The following is an 18,703-nucleotide window of genomic DNA, read 5'->3' on the forward strand; positions in this document are numbered from 1 at the left end:
CATGAATATTTTTGGAGCAAGCAAACAAAATAATCTTAATTATGCTTTCACAATCTATCTATTATTAAATTAATTTGCTTGTCAATCTTAATCAACCTCTTTTGATAAATAATGGTAATGGAGAAAATGACATGAAGCACATCAACAATATCTGGTTTTCATTTTCTCCTCACAGTTCTGAGAATATGTGTGTGTGTGTGTGTGTGTGTGTGTGTGTATGTAGGGTGGTGCTCCAGCATGGCTGCAGTCAAATGACTGAAACAAGTAAAAGAATAAATGAAAAAAATATGTATAGGTGCAGGTGTGGTTGGGTTGTAAGGGCGGCGAGCTGGCAGAAACGTTAGCACACCGGGCGAGATGCTTAGCGGTATTTCGTCTGCCGTTACGTTCTGAGTTCAAATTCCGCTGAGGTCGACTTTGCCTTTCATCCTTTCGGGGTAGATTAAATAAGTACCAGTTATGCACGGGGGTCGATGTAATCGACTTAATTCCTTTGTCTGTCCTTGTTTGTCCCTTCTTTGTTTAGCCCCTTGTGGGTAGTAAAGAAATAGGTATTTCGTCTGCCGTTACGTTCTGAGTTCAAATTCGCTGAGGTCGACTGTGCCTTCATCCTTTCGGGGTCGATTAAATAAGTACCAGTTATGCACGGGGGTCGATGTAATCGACTTAATTCTTTTGTCTGTCCTTGTTTGTCCCTTCTTTGTTTAGCCCCTTGTGGGTAGTAAAGAAATAGGTATTTCGTCTGCCGTTACGTTCGAGTTCAAATTCTGCTGAGGTCGACTTTGCCTTTCATCCTTTTAGGGTCGATTAATTAAGTACCAGTTATGCACGGGGGCTCGATGTAATCGACTTAATTCCTTGTCTGTCCTTGTTTGTCCCCTCTATGTTTAGCCCCTTGTGGGTAGTAAAGAAATAGGTATTTCGTCTGCCGTTACGTTCTGAGTTCAAATTCTGCTGAGGTCGACTTTGCCTTTCATCCTTTCAGGGTCGATTAATTAAGTACCAGTTATGCACGGGGGCTCGATGTAATCGACTTAATTCCTTTGTCTGTCCTTGTTTGTCCCTTCTTTGTTTAGCCCCTGTGGGTAGTAAAGAAATAGGTATTTCGTCTGCCGTTACGTTCTGAGTTCAAATTCTGCTGAGGTCGACTTTGCCTTTCATCCTTTCAGGGTCGATTAATTAAGTACCAGTTATGCACGGGGGCTCGATGTAATCGACTTAATTCCTTTGTCTGTCCTTGTTTGTCCCCTCTATGTTTAGCCCCTTGTGGGTAGTAAAGAAATAGGTATTTCGTCTGCCGTTACGTTCTGAGTTCAAATTCCGCTGAGGTCGACTTTGCCTTTCATCCTTTCGGGGTAGATTAAATAAGTACCAGTTATGCACGGGGGTCGATGTAATCGACTTAATTCCTTTGTCTGTCCTTGTTTGTCCCCTCTATGTTTAGCCCCTTGTGGGTAGTAAAGAAATAGGTATTTCGTCTGCCGTTACGTTCTGAGTTCAAATTCCGCTGAGGTCGACTTTGCCTTTCATCCTTTCGCGGTCGATTAAATAAGTACCAGTTATGCACGGGGGTCGATGTAATCGACTTAATTCCTTTGTCTGTCCTTGTTTGTCCCCTCTATGTTTAGCCCCTTGTGGGTAGTAAAGAAATAGGTATTTCGTCTGCCGTTACGTTCTGAGTTCAAATTCTGCCGAGGTCAACTTTGCCTTTCATCCTTTCGGGGTCGATTAAATAAGTACCAGTTATGCACGGGGGTCGATGTAATCGACTTAATTCCTTTGTCTGTCCTTGTTTGTCCCTTCTTTGTTTAGCCCCTTGTGGGTAGTAAAGAAATAGGTATTTCGTCTGCCGTTACGTTCTGAGTTCAAATTCTGCTGAGGTCGACTTTGCCTTTCATCCTTTCGGGGTCGATTAATTAAGTACCAGTTATGCACGGGGGCTCGATGTAATCGACTTAATTCCTTGTCTGTCCTTGTTTGTCCCCTCTATGTTTAGCCCCTTGTGGGTAGTAAAGAAATAGGTATTTCGTCTGCCGTTACGTTCTGAGTTCAAATTCTGCTGAGGTCGACTTTGCCTTTCATCCTTTCAGGGTCGATTAATTAAGTACCAGTTATGCACGGGGGCTCGATGTAATCGACTTAATTCCTTTGTCTGTCCTTGTTTGTCCCTTCTTTGTTTAGCCCCTTGTGGGTAGTAAAGAAATAGGTATTTCGTCTGCCGTTACGTTCTGAGTTCAAATTCTGCTGAGGTCGACTTTGCCTTTCATCCTTTCGCGGTCGATTAAATAAGTACCAGTTATGCAAGGGGGTTGATGTAATCGACTTAATCCCTTTGTCTGACCTTGTTTGTCCCCTCTGTGTTTAACCTCTTGTCGGCAATAAAGAACAAAAAAAAAAAAAGAAGCTTCTTACCACCCAACCTCTTTTTTGGCTTCTTACCACCCAACCACACCTGCACCTATACATATTTTTTTCTTTTATTCTTTTACTTGTTTCAGTCATTTGACTGCAGCCATGCTGGAGCACCGCCTTACACACACACACACAATTTTTTTTTCTGTAAAGCTGGGAGTTTGTCTTGCAACTTGAGTTTCATGGCGCTGCAATCTTCAAGCAAAAATTCATATAACGGCATTTATGTGCTTAATCATAAAAAAGACTAATAAGTCTTGAAGGAGATTTGATTTTTAAAACTGTAATCTACTTACCAGGCCTTGATATTTGAATGAATCATACACACTCCTTAGCAATAACCAAAATGGCCACAGATATTCAAATCGAAATTCCAACATGAAGTCAGCCATTACAACTAAAGCCCAAACCATAAAAAACTTCAGGTAAAGGAATGTACTGAAATAGAAAAAGGGAAAAAGAAAAAAAATTAATTTTAAAAATATAACAAATAGTGTAAATGACAAATCTAAAAATCTCTCTGATTAAAAGAAAAGAATAAAACAATTATACAACACACATAAATACTGATATTTATAAATGAGAGATATCAAAAGATGTGTGTGAGTGTGTGCGTATATACATCATCATCATCATCATCATCGTTTAACGTCCGCTTTCCATGCTAGCATGGGTTGGACGGTTCAGCTGGGGTCTGGGAAGCCCGAAGGCTGCACCAGGCCAGTCAGATCTGGCCGTGTTTCTACAGCTGGATGCCCTTCCTAACGCCAACCACTCCGTGAGTGTAGTGGGTGTTTTTTATGTGCCACCGACACAGGTGCCAGACGAGGCTGGCGAACGGCCACGCTCGGATGGTGTTTTTTATGTGCCACCGACACAGGTGCCAGACGAGGCTGGCGAACGGCCACGCTCGGATGGTGTTTTTTATGTGCCACCGACACAGGTGCCAGACGGGGCTGGCGAACGGCCACGCTCAGATGGTGTTTTTTATATATGTATTTTTTTCCTCCGTCTTCCCTTCTGTGGATCTTTCCTTCTCCTATGTTTCCGACGAAGAGCTCCGCTCAAAACGTTAAACCCTCCTTCTTCCCTTCACTCCTGAGCGTCCAATAATAATATATTTGTTCCACGTCCTCGCGTTGTTGTGTTTTTTGTGTTTTCTTGTTTGGATTAACTACATATATATATATATATAGGGAGAGTTCATGAAAAAACAAAAGACGATGAAGACAGGTGGTGTACAAAACAGACAGATGTATTAGTATAACACTCAGGAATAGAAAAAGTCTTTTACGTTTCGAGCCTACGCTCTTCTGCAGAAAGGGACACAGAAAAAACACGGAGAGAAAAAAATTGTATGTAGTGGCTAACGATAATTGAAGAAAAGAAGGGCAAAAAAAATGCTTGCTAAAAATCAAAGCAACAGTTTCAAAAAATCACCTATCTTATGATAAGTATACACACGAGCAATGCAATGAACATTTAAAAAAAATAGGCTAACATCCAGAATGGAAGCGGTATTATTACCGTTATGTGTACAAACAGCCATGCTACATGGCAGTGAAATATGGGCCGTGACTGCTGAGGACATGTGTAAGCTTGCAAGGAATGAAGCCAGTATGCTCCACTGGATGTGTTCTGTCAGTGTGCATACTCGACAGAGTGTAAGTGCATTGAGAGAAAAGTTGGACCCAAGAAGCATCAGATGTGGTGTGTAAGAGAGATGACTGCACTGGTATGGTCATGTGGTGAGAATGGATGAAGATAACTGTGTAACAAAGTGCCACACCCTAGCGGTTGAGGGAACCTGTGGAAGAGGTAGACCTGGGATGAGGAGGTGGTGAAGTATGACCTTCAAACATAAGGCCTCACCGAGGCAATAACTAGTGACCGAGACCTTTGGAAATATGCTGTGCTTGAGAAGACTCAGCAAGCCAAGTGAGACCATAACCCGTGGCCTATGCCAGGGGTGTAACCAGCCCACTTATGTGTACCTTTCTTTCATTGGACACTAAACTATGCTTGTGAAGACCTGTTGAGACAAGTGGAATCGAAATCAAATTCGATGACAGCACCGCATGACTGGATTCCATGCTAGTGGAGCGCTAAGAGCACCATCCGAGCGTGATCGTTACCAGGGTCGCTGACTGGCTCCCATGCCAGTGGCACATAAAAAGCACCATTTGAGCCTGATCATTACCAGCATTGCCTCACTGGCACTTGTGCTGGTGGCACATGAAAAACAGTATTCGAGCGAAGTCATAGCCAGTGCTGCTGGAGTGACTCCTGTGCAAGTGGCACATAAAAAACACCATTTGAGCGTAGCCGTTGCCAGTACCACCTGACTGGCCCTCGTGCCAGTGGGGGGGGGGGAGGCATGTTTTACTGTCTTCTTGGTTTCGTGTAATGGTTGTAAGCAAGTGTCCTTCATTTTCAATATTCCATGAAAACACCTCTGGTCACGGGGAATACTACTTTACTTGGAAAAAGGCAAATGGTCAGAACAGGAAGGGCATCCGGCGGTAGAAAATTTGCCTCAATAAATTCTGTATGTCCCATGCAAGCATGGAAAAAATGAAGGTTAAACAATGATGATGATGATAGGGGTGAGTTGAGGATTTAGCTGTTCATTCTAGCAGGCTAGGCAACCACATAGAAGCTCCTTCAGACAGTATCTTAGTTGCTTTGCTTCGTAGTAAATCTTCTTGAAATGAAGAATACTTTCACTTTCTTTATGGTGCCAGCAGAAAAGCATGCAATAAATATTTCTTGCACACAAGCATGAAGAAACATCACAATGATAATGGAAACGCCATGAACAGTACATTAGCAGTTATGGAAGCAAAGGTTATTATGCCAAGAATCTCCAACCGGGAATTAAAGGAGGATTATACGGTCACTTCATAAAGAACTTAGTGTCACAGAACGGCGAGAAAGCTTTTGACAGAAGTACATTACTTCATAATAAGATGCAGGAAAAATCAATTGTCAAAGACATAAATTCAAAAAGTTGGGAACATGAAATAATAACCACTGTGGCTTTCAGCATTTCTTAAAACGAGAGAGAAACAGAAAAAAAAAAAAAAAAAAAAAAAATGAAAAGGCGCAGGAGTGACTGTGTGGTAAGTAGCTTGTTTACCAACCACATGGTTCCGGGTTCAGTCCCACTGCGTGGCATCTTGGGCAAGTGTCTTCTACTATTGCCTCGGGCCGACCAAAGCCTTGTGAGTGGATTTGGTAGACGGAAACTGAAAGAAGCCCGTCGTATATATGTTAGCACGCTGGGCGAAATGCTTAGCGCTATTTCGTCTGTCTTTACGTTCTAAGTTCAAACTTCGACGAGGTCGACTTTGCCTTTCATCCTTTCAGGGTTGATTAAAAAAATAACTGTTACACACTGGGGTTGATATAATCGACTTAATCCGTTTGTCTGTCCTTGTTTGTCCTCTCTGTGTTTAGCTCCTTGTGGGTAGTAAAGAAATAGGTATTTCGTCTGACATTACATTCTGAGTTCAAATTCCGCAGAGGTTGACTTTGCCTTTCATCCTTTTGGGGTCGATAAATTAAGTACCAGTTATGCAGTGTGTCAATGTAATCCACTTAATCCCTTTGTCTGTCCTTGTTTGTCCCATCTATGTTTAGCCCCTTGTGGGCAATAAGGAAATAAGAATTGTTAGCACGCTGGGCAAAATGTTTCATGTCATTTCATCTGTTTTTTACATTCTGAGTTCAAATTCTGCTGGGGTCAACACAGCCTTTTATCCTTTCAGGGGACTGAACCCTGAACCATGTGGTCGGGAAGCAAGCTTCTTACCACACAGCCAACTTCTCTACCTACACACATCTATATTTATACACACACACAGTTTTCTTTAAAACAAGAAATGAAATCCCCACCCCATTAATAATGGAAGATGATGTCGGAGGAGGAAATGCAAGCAGATCCAGCATTCGACGATCTTCGAGATAAAAAAAAAAAACAGAAAAAAAATAAGGCTTTTGTTTGCTAGGTTTGTTCTAAACATGTCATGAACTCCCCATCCACCCCACCCCATCCGAACACCACCACTCCCCCCTGCCACCGCCATCACCTATTGCATCGGAGAAACACTTGTAAACTTGTAATGAATATTAAGGCTTTTGTGTTTGACAAGATGAAATTTGAGTTAATCTATCGGTGGGGCTTCTTCCTCGAATATCATATCATCCCAGACATATTAAAAAACAGAAGGGGATGAGCAGATGAAGATAGTAGTGGTAGCGGCAGCGATGGCGGTGGTGGTGGAGAACAGTTTCCCTTGAAAATGATTGTTTAGACAATTTACTTTTGACATCTGTTGAAGGAAAGAAAGCTTTTGTTTATACTAGTGCTTGACACTATCTCTGCCGTTATTCCCTTAGGAAAACTTAGCATTGCATCATAGAATTCATTTTCAAGAAATATTAACATCAACAATCTTTCAAATCCCCACAAATTCTTCGTGCTTTACAAAATTTAAGAAATGAGTAATCAAGAAATATTTTCTTAACAATTAAAAAAAAAAATATATATATATATATATATATGTGTGTGTATATATATATATATATACACACACATATATATAAATATATATATATATATACATACATACATACACACATATATATATAAATATATATATACATACACACACACATATATATATATAAATATATATATACATACATACACACACACACACACACACACACATATATATATATACATACATACACACACACATATATATACATACATACACACACACATATATATATATACATATATATATATATACATACACACATACATACATACAAACACACATATATATATATATATAAATATATATAAATGTATATGTAAATAAAATTTTTTTAAATCCTATTAATTTTGAAGCGAAAGGCATTTTTAAATGTTTTGCAAAAATAATTCTTTGCATTGGCTTAGAATAAGAATGGTAATAATTGATGTAAAATAATTACTTTAAAAAAGCAGCAAGCAGATATGAAATGCTTAAAGAGGGCAGATACAATAAAACAGTAATTTATAAAACGCATCCATAACACTGCTTGTTTCGCAATAATATCTAATGGGAAAAAATGAATTTTTAATTAATCTTAATGATTTTTAATACACGTGATTATCATCATCAGCATTTGCAGAATTTACATTTATTTTCCTATCAAAAAGCATGTGCTAGCTCTTCTACTCGTTTCAGTCATTTGACTGTGGCCATGCTGGAGCACTGCCTTTTAGTCGAGCAAATCGACCCCAGGACTTATTCTTTGTAATCCTAGTACTTATTCAATCGGTCTCTTTTGCCGAACCGCTGAGTTACGGGAAACGTAAACACACCAGCATCGGTTACCAAATGATGTTGGGGGGGACAAACACAGACACACATATGTATATACATATATATTTCTTTACTACCCACAAGGGGCTAAACATAGAGGGGACAAACAAGGATAGACAAAAGGATTAAGTCGATTACATCGACTCCAGTGCGAAACTGGTACTTAATTTATCGACCCTGAAAGGATGAAAGGCAAAGTCGACCTCGGCGGAATTTGAACTCAGAATGTAATGGCAGACGAAATACGTTTCTGCCAGTCGACACCCTAATATACATACATATATACGAAGGGCTTCTTTCAGTTTCCGTCAACCAAATTCACTCACAAGGCTTTGGTCGGCCAGAGCTAGAGTAGAAGACACTTGCCCAAGGAACCATATGGTTCATAAGCAAGCTACTTACCACACAGCCACTCTTACACCTAAGTATGTTTAATATTTTGCCTTCTGTTTCAACCTGGCTACTCTTATTTGTAGACCCCAAAATCCTCACTTCAGTTTAGTTGACCCCTCTTTGGGCTATTCTCTACCTCATAACACTATCTCATCCAAGAAAAGAGCCCTTAACACAAGTGATTTTCAACATGGGTCCATGTAACTCCTAGTGGGGTGGGCACAAGATTTTTAGGGGTTCACACAAGCAAAATAGTAAATAGGGAATCCACAGTAGTATTTTAAGGGTTCATGAAGAAATTTTGCTTCTTTGTATTTATTGCAAAGAAACAACTCAGTTTCTTTCCCTAATGTTTTATACAGGCGCAGGAGTGGCTGTGTGGTAAGTAGCTTGCTTACCAACCACATGGTTCCGGGTTCAGTCCCACTGCGTGGCACCTTGGGTAAGTGTTTTCTACTACAGCACAAACCTCTGCCAAGGTAACACCAATGTCCTCTCAACGATTAGCTGGAGATGATTTTTAAAATGAGAATATCTGAAATAATTTCAACTGCCCTCACAAATGAGAATGCTAAAAATGAACCTGACCGCTATCAAAAATTAAGTAAAAAAAAAAAACAGGAAAAATAATCCAGAATCCTTGATTAGTACCAGATTGATCCCCAAATCGAATCAGTTTGTGCCGGTCATGAGGCCAAACAACCCTGAAAGTTTCATCTGAATCCATCCAGCGGATCTTGAGATATCCTGTTCGTGGACAAACAAACAAACACAACTGAAAACAATACCTCCACCTTCACCAATGCGAAGATAATAATAATTTTTAACATCATGCCGGTGGCACGTAAAAAGCACCATCCGACCGTGGCCGTTTCCCAGCCCCGTCTGGCACGTAAAAAGCACCCACTACACTCACGGAGTGGTTGGCATTAGGAAGAGCATCCAGCCATAGAAACATTGCCAGATCAGACTGGGCTTGGCGCAGCCTTCTGGCTTCCCAGACCCCAGTTGAACCGTCCAACCCATGCCAGCATGGAAAGCGGACGCTAAATGATGATGATGATAGGTGGCACTATGTCACAAATTATGAGAGGAGTTGGTGTAAACCAATCCCAAAACTTGACAGATACTTATTTTATTGACTCCCTGGAAGATTAAAGACAAAGTTGGCTCTGGCATGATTTGAAATTCAGAATGCCAAGAAAACATAACTGAATGCAACAAAGTATTCTGTCCAGTGCTCCGCTCATTCTGTTGTGCACCGCAATAAAAAATTTTCTTAAGTGGAATAAAGACGGTTTGGAAAGGCACTTAATTGAACTTCAAAAGGCTTTGTGGGAATGGAACACTAATTGATTAGTATCACAAAACTATATTAAACAGGCAAGGTTGAATACGCTCAACTGGGAAAACTATAATGGACTGACTCTAATTGGCTACAATAGGAAAATAGTCAATTAATGGCGAAATCATGCAAAGACAATAATAGAGTTTACAATTAAGCTGCGTAAGAGACAAATCTAAACATGACATTTGATAATAACAGTAACAACAATAATGATAATTCTAATTCTGGCACGAAACCAGCAATTTTTGAGGGGAAGGCTAAGTCAATTATATATTGACCCCCAGTGCATGACTGGTACTTATTTTGCTCAACCTTGGAAAGAACAAAAGGCAAAAAAGAAAAAAATAATAATAATCTAGGTGGGATTTGAAATCAGAACATAAACAGCTGAAAGAAATTCCATGAAGCATTTTTTTTGACACTCTACTGATTCTGCCAGTTTACCACGTTTATAATAATAATAATGATGATGATGATGATGATGATGGTATGATGATGATGGTGGTGGTGATGATGGTGGTGGTGGTGATGATAGAGGTGATGATGATGGTGATGATAATCTTTTGTACTAAAGGCACAAGGCCTGAACTTTTGGGGGAGGGAACTAGTCGATTACTTTGACCCCAGTGTTTCACTGGTACTTAGTTTATTGACCCCCAAAAGGATGAAAGGCAAAGTTGACCTTGGTAGAATTTGAACTCAGAATATAAAGACAGACGAAATGCCTCTAAGCATTTTGCCCAGGACAGTAACAATTCTGCCAGTACACTGTCATAATAATAATAATAATAATAATAATGATGATGATGAGTTCAAATTTTGGCACAAGGCTAACAAGTTCAGGGGAATTTGTTAGGCTTGAGTGTTGAATTGAAAGTCAATTTGGAAACTTAAAATAATTATGCATTGACTTGCATGAACAGATATGTTCTTGTTGTTTACTGCTCACTGAATTAAAACGAGGCAGATTTTTTTATGGCTGGGTGTCCTCCTCCTTGTCACCAACCCTCAACTGTTTCCAAGTAAGGTAATATTTTTCTGTGGCCAGACATGTTTTCATGGAAGACTGAAGATGAAAGCCACTGATTGTATGATGGTGACAAAGTTGGCCCAGAGCTATGGTAGAAGACACTTGCCCAAGGTGCCATGCAAAACCATACAGTTGGGAAGCAAACTTCTAAATCATAGCCACACACAAAATTATTTTCATAAATTCTTTCATTTTCAGAATTAATTAAAAGAAAAGCAATATATTTCAATGGAAATATGACAATGGAAACGTTAATAATAACAAAGTTATTTTACAAAATTCTTCAGTGTTTTCAAAATTAATTGAAACAAATGCAATCTATTCCAAGAGAAATATGGTAAGAAAAGGGGTTAAGTAGTTCGCTTGGAGCAAGGATGTGGATCAAACATGCAATTAGTGCATTCCAATCAAATCAATCAATATTTATCTCATACAAGTGAAATAAATATTGACCTGATTTGATAAACAAGGGTCATGTAAATCATCTTTAAAGAAAAACAGAGTGTCTTTTCAAAGATGTTTTCTTCTGCCTGCTCTATTCATTTAAACTCATTCTTAAATTTCAAATCCATCCAGTCATATATATTTATAAGTAATTGTGTAAGTACCTCCAACTAATAGCATGTCATCGTTAAATATAATTACTTTCTTTAGCCGGCTGGCTTTTGAGCATTCGTTTCACTTCAACAAATAGTGCAATGCTTTTCTTCAACATTTTTAACGATTTTATTTCTTTCTTTTACAAAAACTAATTGTGTCCACGGTAAAATTACTTGGTCTTATAAGAAGCTTCTATAAATTTTTCAATTCCATTACCTCATTAGTTAGAAATAATTACACCCAACTAAAATAACAAGAGGACAGTGGAATTGGCACAACCTAGGTACTTTTGGTGACCCACCGTTCTCAATTTCAATGGCACCATGACCAGCTTAGCATTGGTAACTAGGCACCGGTATTACACTGGAGTAAATTAAATTGGTTACACAATTTTCACCCCAAACTTAGACTAAAAGGATAATTAAAAATATTTTAAATATGTATTGTAATCTTTCTTGCATCCAAATGAAAACAAAGAAAAAAAATCAAATAATAAAGTAGCCTTTGACCTTTTAAGATGGTGCCCAAATTATTAGCATGTTGGACAAACTGCTTTGCAGCATTTCTCCTAGCTTAGGGGCTTTCTCCGTCCGGGTTGCAGATCCATGGAATAAGCTGCCGGACGAGATAGTGAAGATGCCGACGACCGCCTGGTTCAAAGTCTCTCTTGACCAGAAATGGCCTGAACTCTTTGCATGAACACCCTCCCTGTACATAAGTCCCTGTCCCCCTACATGGCCCTGCTTTTTGCTTTTTGAGCCAAAAATTTTAACTCAACTTAACTTTACGTTCTGAGTTCAAATTTTGTAGAGCTCAACTTTGCCTTTCATCTTTTTTTGGGGTTCATAAAATAAGTACCAGTTGAGCACTAGGGTTGACACAATCGACAAGACACCACCCTATCTCCATCATAATTCCAGGCCCTGCGCCTGTAGTAGAACAGAAAAAGGAAGTGAAGGAAAAAGAAAAGATAAAAATGGGTAGCCTTTGTCAGCCTTGCTTCGCTTGAGAGAAAACTACAAGTTCAGCACAAATGATAAGCACTACCCCCATATCGTCTGGGATTACATTGCTGACAGTCGCATAATGTTTAGTAGAGAGATAACAGAGTGCTAGTCAAGGTATGCTCTATTTAGTTTGCTGCTTATCATCTTTTTGGTGATGATTATAGCAGCCTGGTGGGTGGTAAACTGGATTCGGTGAGTATGTAGTGAACCCAATTGTTTGAAATTTAATATATATGTATGTTTGGTAACCAAGTACAGAATTTGAATTCATCGTCATTATCATGACCATCACCATCACCATTTTAACTTCCAATTTCCCATGCTTGCATGGGTCAGACAGAATTCGCCAAGGCGAATTAAAGGCGGTGAGCTGGCAGAAACGTTAGCACGCCGCCGGGCAGAATGCCTAGCGGCATTTCGTTTGTCGCTACATTCTGAGTTCAAATTCCGCCGAGGTCGACTTTGCCTTTCATCCTTTCGGGGTCGATTAAATAAGTACCAGTTACGCACTGGGGTCGATACAATCGACTTAATCCGTTTGTCTGTCCTTGTTTGTCCCAAGGTGGATTTTCTATGGCTGGATGACCTATCTTTTGCTAATCCCCATCTGTTTTGATGCCAGGTAATATTTCCCCCAATGCTGGACATGTTTTCATAGGCGACTGGAAACGAGCGATTCTGTATGATTTATAACTATTCAATGATGTCAAGACAAGAAGATACAAACATACACACACATATAAACATATATATATTTCTTTACTACCCACATGGGGCTAAACATAGAGGGGACAAACAAGGAGAGACAAAGGGATTAAGTCGATTACATCGACCCCAGTGCGAAACTGGTGCTTTATTTATCGACCCCGAAAGGATGAAAGGCAAAGTCAACCTCGGTGGCATATCATCATCATCATCATCATTTAACGTCCGTTTTCCATGCTAGCATGGGTTGGACGGTTCGACTAGGGTCTGGTAAGCCAAGGAGGCTGCACCAGGCTCTAGTCTGATTTGTGCAACCTCCTTGGCTTACCAGACCCTGGTCGAACTGTCCAACCCATGCTACACACACACATGTACAGACTCACACAAACACACATGAACGATGGGCTTCTTTTGGTTTCCATCTACCACACCCACTCACAAGGCTTTGATCAGCCTGGGGCTATAGTGAAAGACACTTGCCCAAAATGTTATGTAATGGGGCAGAAAACAAGCCATATGGTCAGGAAACCAACTTAGTACCACCATGCTTGCACCTACAGGAAGTTATAAAAGAAAGAAAATAAAGGATGTTGGCACCACTTTTATGTGTATGAATTGTTTATGTTTGTTTATAGCAAATAAAAAAAAAACATAAATTGTTCTCGTTAAGAATTACCAGAAAGGAGTCTGAAAGTAAATATTTTAAAATTGTTTCATTAAAAATGGAGAACATTATTTCGCAAGGATTCTAAATTTGTTTTGGTTTGCAGTAGAAAAATTCAGAACCCAAATAACAATGGAATAAATATACAACAGACCTAGTTTACTATTTGTAAAATAATACCATCTTCCCTTTACTTAGTCTTAGCTTGGTATTTAAGTAAGCACTTAGAATGTGTTTAGTATCTTAACTATTTTGTTACCATATTTCTGTTAAAAAAAAAATCACAGGAGTGGCTGTGTGGTAAGTAGCTTGCTTACCAACCACATGGTTCCGGGTTCAGTCCCACTGCGTGGTACCTTGGGCAAGTGGCTTCTACATTGGGCCTACTAAAGCCTTGTGAGTGGATTTGGTAGATGGAAACTGAAAGAAGCCCATCATTTGTGTGTGTTTGTGTTTGTCACCCCAACATCGCTTGACAACCAATGCTGGTGTGTTTACATTGCCGTAACTTAGCGGTTCGGCAAAAGAGACCGATAGAATAAGTACTAGGCTTACAAAGAATAAGTCCTGGGTTTGATTTGCTCGACTAAAAGGTGGTGCTCCAGCATGGCCGCAGTCAAAATGACTGAAACAAGTAAAAGAGAGTAAAGAGCTATTGTTTCAATTAATTTTTAAAATAGTGATGAGTTTAGTAAAATAATTTTGTCGTTATTAAGATGGTGTTTGAAACATGAATTAAAATGAAATTTTGATGGAAGATTTTAATTTAGATGGCTTTGTCCCTTTGGCATTTAAATTACACTGTCAAATGTAACGTTAATTTATTCATGTTTTGAATTAGTTGGGCTCAAGAGGGTTATAAACACTGTAGCTTTGTTAACTTTTTGCAGGCAGACTTGAAATTTTGTCAGCTTGTGTATGAAATACCAATGGTTTTAGTGTCAGGAGGTGTTGGGTTGTCTGGAAAGTTCATGCCGATTTTTAAAGGAAAGAAAAAGGTCAATAAATACTTGCCATTACATTTTTAATCAACCAAATATGAACCATTTTGTTGCAGAATGCATCTCTATCTTTCCGTTAACTTTAAAATACCCTCTTCCCAGAATTGAGGTGGTTTCATGGCAAAGAATTCATCAAGGTATCTTTTTACGTCATCCAAGGAATTGAAATTTTTACCATTAAGACTATTCTACAGAGACCTGAATAACTGAAAATCCGAAGGAACAATATCTGGTGAATATGGAGGGTGGGGTAACACATCCCAGCCAAGCTGCAGCAATTTTTGTCTGGTTCCAAAAGCATCAAGTGCCGAAAATGAACTTTCTTATCTTCCATTTTAAGGATTTACAAAATTAACACAGGTTATATGAACATAAATCTTCTTCCACGAAAAGATAGCTTAAACTGTGTTCTAAATGGAGGTGTAGTCAAATCCTATTTTATGGACTCAACCATGTCTAAAATAAGTCGAAAGGTAAGCTACTATAAATTGGCACAAACTTTCCGGACAACCCAATACATCCAGCCACAGAAACCAAACCAAAAGAGAGTATGGAACCTGGCATGGTCCTTGACTCTGCCAGTTCTGGTCAAGCCGTCCAGTGCATGCCAGTATGGAAAATAGACGTTAAATGATGATGATTTGTCATGTATTTTCAATGGAGCCAAGGATATATATTGTATTGATATCGTATTATTTAACCATATTGTTGTAATATTCTGAATGGCGTTCTTTAGCTATCATTATACTTGGACAAAAATTCAGTAACATCTCTATCTGATCCATCTGAAGCTAGGTTACTAGTATTCTCATTTTTTTTCTACTACATCTTGTATCGAAATGTCACAAGCTGAAGTCATCATTAATTACAAAAATATCAATCACCCCTTCAAATGCGGAAAAAATAGACATGCACTGTTAAAAATTTCACAGTATTTACAACTGTTTCTAGACAGAAATGACTTTATCTAACATTACCATGTCACTTCAAGATTTCAATAATATGATTAAATATGATTAGCTATTTCTAGAATGATATTGTAGGGTAGGCATGAAAGGCCTGGGCCTCAGACACAGCCAGTTTAACCATTTAAAAAGAAATATGCTTGCCAATTATGCAGTTTCTAGTTCAGGCCCACTGTGCAATGTCACATGACCATCAAAATCTTGGGAGTAGATGGAAACTGAAAGAAGCTGTTATGCATATATATGTGTGTGGGTGCGTTTGTTTACATTTTTGCTCTACAAAAATATGGTCCCAAAATATTCAGGCCATATATGGCCCAAATATTCAACTAGTTTTATGTTGAAAAGGTGGCAAGCTGGCAGAAACATTAGCACGCCGGGCGAAATGCTTGGAGGTATTTCGTCTGCCGCTACGTTCTGAGTTCAAATTCCGCCGAAGTCGACTTTGCCTGTCATCTTTTCGGGGTCAATTAAATAAGTACCAGTTACGCACTGGGGTCGATGTGATTGACTCAATCCGTTTGTCTGTCCTTGTTTGTCCTCTCTACGCTTAGCCCCTTGTGGGTAATAAAGAAATAGGTTTTATGATAAAACTGACCCGATCCAGCCTCTCACACCTATCCTACAATGTCATTCTAAAAATATACAAACGCACCACTGAAATCTTGAAGCTGCAGAAATAATCTGTGATTAATTCAAAGAAATATGAATAAATAAGCAATACATTTGACAAAAAAATCTGAACACTAAAGGTTTAAAGGATTAACCCTTTTGATACCAACCCGGCTGAAACCGACTCTGGCTCTTTAGTATAAATGTCTTGTTTTCATAAGTTTTGAATTCAAATATTCCACCAAATCTTAGTCACAATTTATGTTCCTAACACTAGCTTAATGATAACGATGTTATTTTACTAAATTCTTTGTGATATTCAAAATAATTTGAAGAAACACAGAGCATCTCAAAATTAATGCAGTAACAAAAGGGTTAAAGGTCAAATCATGAAATTTGCATCATAGAATCGGAGGGCCATTATGTCTCGTATGTTGAGTGTATGGCAATAAGGAGAGGCCTACAATATTGACACTTCTGTGTATGCAGAACAGAGAGAGAGATTATTGAGTGGGGTACATAGAAACAAGTTCTGTGCATCAGCAATGCTTATATGTGTGGTGAGCAACAGAAAAATCTATTCTTGTACAGCCAGGACTTCAGTTCTTAATACATGTTACAACATGATAGCGTGCAGCTGCGTCTGGTGTGACATGAGAAGATGTGATTCTGATGTCACCGGTATAATATAATAACATATGTGCATTATGTGGTAGGTGCCGAGGTGTCGTGCAATACAAGAGAGAGAGAGAGAGGGGAGACAGTCGAGGGACCATTTTTGGACAACTACAAATCTTTTGAGTTTCTGTTAGATGATAGGTGTGCAGCTACTGTCTGAAGATATGGTTGACTAGGCCAGCCATGATTTTTTTAAAAATAATTATTTTGTATTTAGTTTTTTGGTAATTAATGAAAATAATTAGATATCAACATTTTAAATCCAATATAAATTTTTCAGGTTTGTCTTGCCAAAAATATGACCCTCTGTTTTTCCAACATTTGGCAAAGTCCCTAAGTTTTTAACAAATTGATTTCATTAAAAATCTCAATCATGCCTAATAAAATATCGCTAGTGTGTGTGTGTGTGTGTACATATGTATAGGCACAGGCATAGTTAAGAAGTTTGCTTCCCAACCATGAGGTCTGGGTTCAATCCACGTGAGACACCTTGAGCAAGTGTCTTCTACTATAGCTCTGGACTGACCGAAGCCTTACAAGTGGGTTTAGTAGATGGAAACCTAAATAATAGGGGGTGGTTGGAATAGGCAGGTGGGTCGGACATTTGTTTAAATTCATATAAACGGGTGGGAATCAGTAACTGTATAGTGTACGTACAAAAATTAGGAAAAAAGCATCTTAAAGCACATATAACGACACAACGAGGCAAAAGAAATTAACAAGAGGCAAGTGAAATTAGCACATACGTGTGCTTCAACTGTTCACTTTAGTTAAGATATACATTTGGCCCTTCCCACAAATTGTTGGCCTTGTGCCTAAATGAGAAATCATTATTTGAAATTTTCTAGGCAGTCACCCTTGATTTTCTTTTAAAACCAGAATTAGATATTTAGTCTATATATTCTATATTATAGTCTGTGCCTCTCTCTCTTTCGGAGAGGTACTGAGCAGCTATACGCACACATACACACACGGCAGTAACTTCCGCCTACCGAATTCAATCACAAAGCTCCGGTCGGCTCGGGGCTATAGTAGAAGACACCTACTCAAAGTGCCACGCGGTGGGACTGAACCCAAAACCATGTAGCTAGGAAGCAAGCTCCCTAACCACACAGCCATGCCTGTGCCTCATCATCATCATTTAACGTCTGCTTTCCATGCTAGCATAGGTTGGAAGGTTCAACTAGGGTCTGGGAGGCCAGAAGGCTGCACCAGGCTCCAGTCAGATCTGGCAGGGCCTGGTGCAGCCTTCGGGCTTCCCAATTCTATATATTATATATTATATTCTATATATTATATATTATATTCTATATATTATATTCTATATTCTATATTATATAACATATGGTATTACTTGTAATGTTCTTTTTTTTTTGTCATATATACATAGGTTTTTAAAGTAAAATAAAATTATTAGATTCTCCAGCTGTTATATTTGTATCAATATGAATAGCTAACAACAAAAGTTTCACTGGAGATAGATTAACAGAATTTAATAAGGGTTAGGGTTAGGGTTGGAATAAAAATGGGGTGATCTTAAAAATCAATAAGCTGGGGGGAGGACGAGTATTCAAGACCACAGAGTACATGTGTGTGCGTGTGTGTGTGTGTGTTTGTCTTGATTGTCATTGCATGACTGTAGAAAATGAGCATCATTCATTTCAGAAATTCTGCAAAATCATGTCTGGCCTGGCTACGAAGAAATATCTCCTTACTAAGAAACAAGTGAGGGTTGGCGATAGGCAGGGCACCCAGCTGTAGAAAATTTGCACCCCCACCCCGCCATAACTTCCATCCAACCCACACAAGCATGGAGAAGTGAACGTTAATGATCATGACAATGGTGATGATGACTGAAGCAATTCCAGATTCAACACCTTATACTTGAATTGCAGAAGAAAAAAAAA

The 18,703-nt window shown here is 38.9% G+C and overlaps 1 protein-coding gene across 2 annotated transcripts in view; it reads right to left on the reverse strand.

Moving 5' to 3' along the window:
* LOC115222217 (macoilin-like) overlaps positions 1 to 18,703 on the reverse strand; it is a 114,587-nt gene that overhangs the window by 57,845 nt on the left and 38,039 nt on the right. For both annotated transcript variants that reach the window (XR_005002974.1, XM_029792375.2), the window contains exon 2: positions 2,709 to 2,850. Coding sequence is in view for 1 of the 2 variants with exons in the window: in XM_029792375.2 (XP_029648235.1) it covers positions 2,709 to 2,850 (142 nt within the window). In the remaining variant the exon portion in view is untranslated. The remainder of the gene's footprint in view (positions 1 to 2,708; positions 2,851 to 18,703) is intronic.

Source organism: Octopus sinensis, linkage group LG19, assembly GCF_006345805.1.
Source record: "Octopus sinensis linkage group LG19, ASM634580v1, whole genome shotgun sequence".
Classification (NCBI taxonomy): Eukaryota; Metazoa; Mollusca; class Cephalopoda; order Octopoda; family Octopodidae; genus Octopus; species Octopus sinensis.